Source organism: Rhagoletis zephyria, unplaced genomic scaffold, assembly GCF_001687245.7.
Source record: "Rhagoletis zephyria isolate East Lansing unplaced genomic scaffold, Rhagoletis_zephyria_1.1 Rzeph_scaffold_31555, whole genome shotgun sequence".
In the NCBI taxonomy this organism is placed as follows: domain Eukaryota; kingdom Metazoa; phylum Arthropoda; class Insecta; order Diptera; family Tephritidae; genus Rhagoletis; species Rhagoletis zephyria.
In genome coordinates, this window is record NW_016188611.1 from 1 (window position 1) to 4101 (window position 4101).

Consider the following 4101-nt stretch of genomic DNA (forward strand, 5'->3'; position numbering starts at 1 on the left):
GCTCGTCCTCCACCTGAAAGTGGTACGTCCGACTGCAGGTGACCAGGTCAAAGTAGGCGTTGTAGTTTTTCACCACCGAGCTGCTGCTGCTGCTGCCGCCACCGCCGCTCACCACAGTGCTGATAGATCCGCCGCCGTCTGAGCTGTGATTCGCCAGCGGCGCAATGGTCTTAATCTGACAGGTGAGCAGATTGACCTTGGTGGGCGGTTTCGACTCGTCCGAGTGCCAGATGAAGATGAAGCCGTCCTTCACCTCGCACTTCCGCTTCAGCCACACCTTGACGCGCATCTTGCTCTCCGACTTCTTCAGCAGGTAGCCCTGCTTGTAGCAGCCAAACTGCTTGTTCCCCTGCAGCTGGTGCAGTGAGTAGCCGCAGGACTTGCGATTTCCCGCCGCCCCTCCTGTGGTCGAGGCGCCATCCCCACCTTCTCCCGAAACTGAGCTGTTCAGCAGCGAACCGCTCAACTCTGACTGAATGGTGCTGGAGGTCTTCAGCAGGTTCCTCAGATCGACCAGCTCGCGCTTTTCGTCCTCCTTGCGCTGGCGAATGTTCTGCAGCTGAGCGCTCAGCTCAGTGATGTACGAGTTAAATTGCTCCACCGCCTCCAGGCCGGCTTTGAAGTACTTGCACTGGGCGTTGAAGAACTCGATGAAGTGAGCCAGCAGGTCGAAGCTCTTCTTCGCCTCAATATCATTGACCTTGATGAGGTAGTCGCACATCTGATACTGCAGCTGCTTTCGCTCTCTGTCCATCTCCTCGGCGGTCTCGGCGCCGGACAGCTCCGTCCTGATCAGTCCCGCCTCCTTTGCCTGGGCCTTCTTCTCCTTCTCCAGTTTACTCCACTTGATCTCGTACTCCTTGACGGCCTTATCAACCGGTTTCTTTAGGTCATTTTTCACGCCCTTCAGATCGCCTTTTAGTACATTTTCAAGTGGAAACATGATGATGTTGTGAATGTTTTGCATCTACCAAAACAGAAGAGGAAAAGATGAGCAAAGTTTATTCAACAAAAATGAAAAAACAAACCAGATTTTTCTCCAGCTGTGAAAGCTCCTTGACGATGAAGGAAAACTTGACAAAAGCTGGCCCGATGAATTCATCCTTTTCTCTGCTGGTAGAGTTGACGCCAAGCTTTTCCAGTGCTTCCGAAAGATAAATCTTGTTTTCGCTGTCAGCTAAAATAGAACACAATGTGATGATCAGATAGTCTAGAAGATTGCCAGCGATAAACCTACCACATCCCCCATTGTAGATTGCCTTGACGGCCTTCTTCATTTTGGACAAGCCATTTCGGTCCAAGTCCAAGTTCTAGAGAACAAAACTTTTCGTTACTTTAAAGCTTCTTGACAATAAAACCAACCTCCTCAATCGAGTTGACCATCTGCTTGCAGTGAGGAATTCTCGAGTTGAACGTCGAGGTAGTGGGCGAGTTAAAGTCATCTTTGGTCTCGGAGATGAAGTCCGTTATTGTAAAAGCACTTGGAGACATTGTGACACTAGGAGGGTGGGTGGGCGCTTTCTGACGAGGGGCTCAAAGTGCCTCCAGGCGACCAGGAAGGCGGTGTCCGTGCAGAGGAGGTCTGAAAGAAAGCACAACAGGGTGCGCTAACACCGGTGCAGTACGGCCAACATTTGCATCCTCGGGGGGCAATGTGTGTTTTTATTTACTTTGACCAGACCAGCACTGAAGTGACATTTCAGTCGAATGAGTTGCAGTCTCTCTTTTTCTTCAGCAGCAGCAGTGTTGTGATGAGGTTGTGTTGTGTTGTGTTGCGGCGGTTCAGTTGAGTATTGGGCGAGGAGTATGGATCGGTAGTGGTAGTAAATTATATTTAAAATAAATTTTCTGGTCCAATTTTCCGAATCTGGTGTTGATCAGAATCTGGGCCCGAAAGCTAGGCGCCGAGTTGTAGTTGAGTCGAGTTGCAGAAGACACACTGTCGCAGGCGACAGAACACAGCGGCTCAGCAGCGGCTGCTGTTTTTTCAGCAGAGTGCCAAACACATCGAGACCAACACTGTCCTCTGGCGGCGCCACCTCCGTCGCCGCCGCCGCAGCAGCGACCACTGACAATAAGCCGCATCAACTGTGTGAGAGAGCGAGATTCGCCCAGTGAAACGCGAGCAATCATTGAGTGCAGAGCAGTGAGAGAGGGAGAGAGTAGTGGATGACGCCCGATACCGCNATCAACTGTGTGTGAGAGCGAGATTCGCCCAGTGAAACGCGAGCAATCATTGAGTGCAGAGCAGTGAGTGAGAGAGGGAGAGAGTAGTGGATGACGCCCGATACCGCTAACGACTTAAGACGCTTTATTTTACTACCACCACCACAACCACCACCGCTACCACTGCAAATCGTCGGCTTCACCGGTCAAAGCTCACCTCGTAGTGTGTGTTTATTTCTTCTTTTCGCTAATGTCTTTATCANCTACCACTGCAAATCGTCGGCTTCACCGGTCAAAGCTCACCTCGTAGTGTGTGTTTATTTCTTCTTTTCGCTAATGTCTTTATCAGCTGAGATGATTACCCACCCACCTCGACCGGCGTGAGAAAGTAAACAAGGTTTTATTAAAAAGAAAAACAAATCAAAAGTAAAACGGGGAGAAAAATAAACATTTACAAACGGGGGGAGAGCAACCAAAGAATAGAGAAAGGAATAGGAATTAACAGAAGGAAGGAAGTTGGGAATGGGGAAAAAAGAACGGGGATCATGGATTCAACACTTTTTTTGTAATACACAACTTGGTGAGAAAAAGAGGGGATTTCACCAAAAAATTGCACTTTTTGTGGAAGCCCTTCAAGTGATCTTTAGAAGATTCCATTCGTAAAGTACTGAAAGTTATCGTAGATTTTTGTGGTCAGCTGAAAATGGAAAGCATTGAGCATTGAGTGGTATTGCATTGATTTGATACTTACCGAGTGCATGCTCGCCTCCACGAGCGAGTCGACGTGCTGCTGCAGCTGCTCCTCGGTGAGGTTCATGTGGAAGCGCTCTCGTAGTGAGCGGAGGATGAAGGCCGTATTGGAGAAGCAGCTCGCCATGGAGGGACTAGTGATGAGAATCTCAATCAAACTGACGAGACGGTCGGAGTGCTTGCGAGCCGCCACCAGGCCCTGCAGGATCAGTATCTTGAAGTACTCGAACATGTCACTGCCGTGGCCGCCCATCACCTGTGATGAAAAGGAGTAATTAAGCTATTGACGATAGAGTACACTTGGGAAAAAGAGAGAGACGTACATCAATAAACTCCTGCGTCAGCTTGAAGGGCGAATTCTCAAAGCCCAGATTGCGCGGCGAGTTGGAGAGTATGAAGCCAAAGTCAATGTGAATGAGGTGGCCCTCGTGATCAAGTAGAATGTTGCCGTTGTGGCGGTCCTTCACCTGAATCAGGTAGGAGACGATGCAGTACGCTGAAGAAAAAACCAAAAACAATTAACATTTAAAAAACCATTTGACCAAACTCCCACACACAGCACTTACCAGCACAGGACTGGACAAAGTTCTTCTGCGCGGTGAGAAACTCCTCACTGGTGAGCGAGCCGCCAAACTCCTTGACGAAGTAGTCGAGCAGCGAAGTGGTGCAGTGCTTCTTCACCTGGTGCAGCGAGATGGAGTTGAGCACCGGCTCGATGATGCCGCTGTCCGCCGAGGTGACCAGAATGCGGTAGGGCTTCAGCCAGAGGGGCACCCGCTCCGCCGTCCATATCCTCGCCAGCGTCTCCAGCACCTGGTAGGCGAGCATCTCCTGGCGGAGGTCGTCGCCGCACTTGACGATGGCCGCACTGAGGCTCCACGAGGGCAGGTGGCCATAGGGGGAGGCGTCGCGGATGCGCGCCACCTTCCCCTCCCAGGGCTCCTTGAGGGCCGAGGCGGAGGGGTCCTCGGGGCAGTAGCGCACCACATTGGTGCTTTTGCTGCTGCTGAGGGACTCCTCGAGGCGGCGGCGAATGTCGCCCGCCGCCACGAAGATGCTGCCGCCGCCGCCTCCCCCCTCAGTGCTGGTGGCCGACTCGGTGGAGAACTGGGAGATGGTGTCGCCCGCCGCCTGTCGCCTCAGGCGGTAGATCGTAAATGCACTGTACTGTCGGCTGAGCGCCTC

The 4101-nt window shown here is 51.8% G+C and overlaps 2 protein-coding genes across 2 annotated transcripts; both read right to left on the minus strand.

Moving 5' to 3' along the window:
- Positions 1-112: 112 nt before the first annotated feature.
- On the minus strand, positions 113-1491 carry LOC108383219 (arf-GAP with SH3 domain, ANK repeat and PH domain-containing protein 1-like; the record flags this gene model as incomplete). Its single annotated transcript, XM_017639596.1, has 4 exons — positions 1363-1491; positions 1238-1310; positions 1029-1177; positions 113-967 (listed from the first exon to the last, which is right to left on the minus strand). Coding segments are annotated over exons 1-4 (1206 nt in total), but the record flags the coding sequence as incomplete, so codon positions are not given.
- Positions 1492-2809: 1318 nt separating this feature from the next.
- LOC108383220 (phosphatidylinositol 4-kinase beta-like) lies at positions 2810-4047 on the minus strand (the record flags this gene model as incomplete). Its single annotated transcript, XM_017639597.1, has 4 exons — positions 2810-2863; positions 2918-3172; positions 3240-3412; positions 3483-4047. Coding segments are annotated over 4 exons (1047 nt in total), but the record flags the coding sequence as incomplete, so codon positions are not given.
- Between the last annotated feature and the right edge of the window lie 54 nt (positions 4048-4101).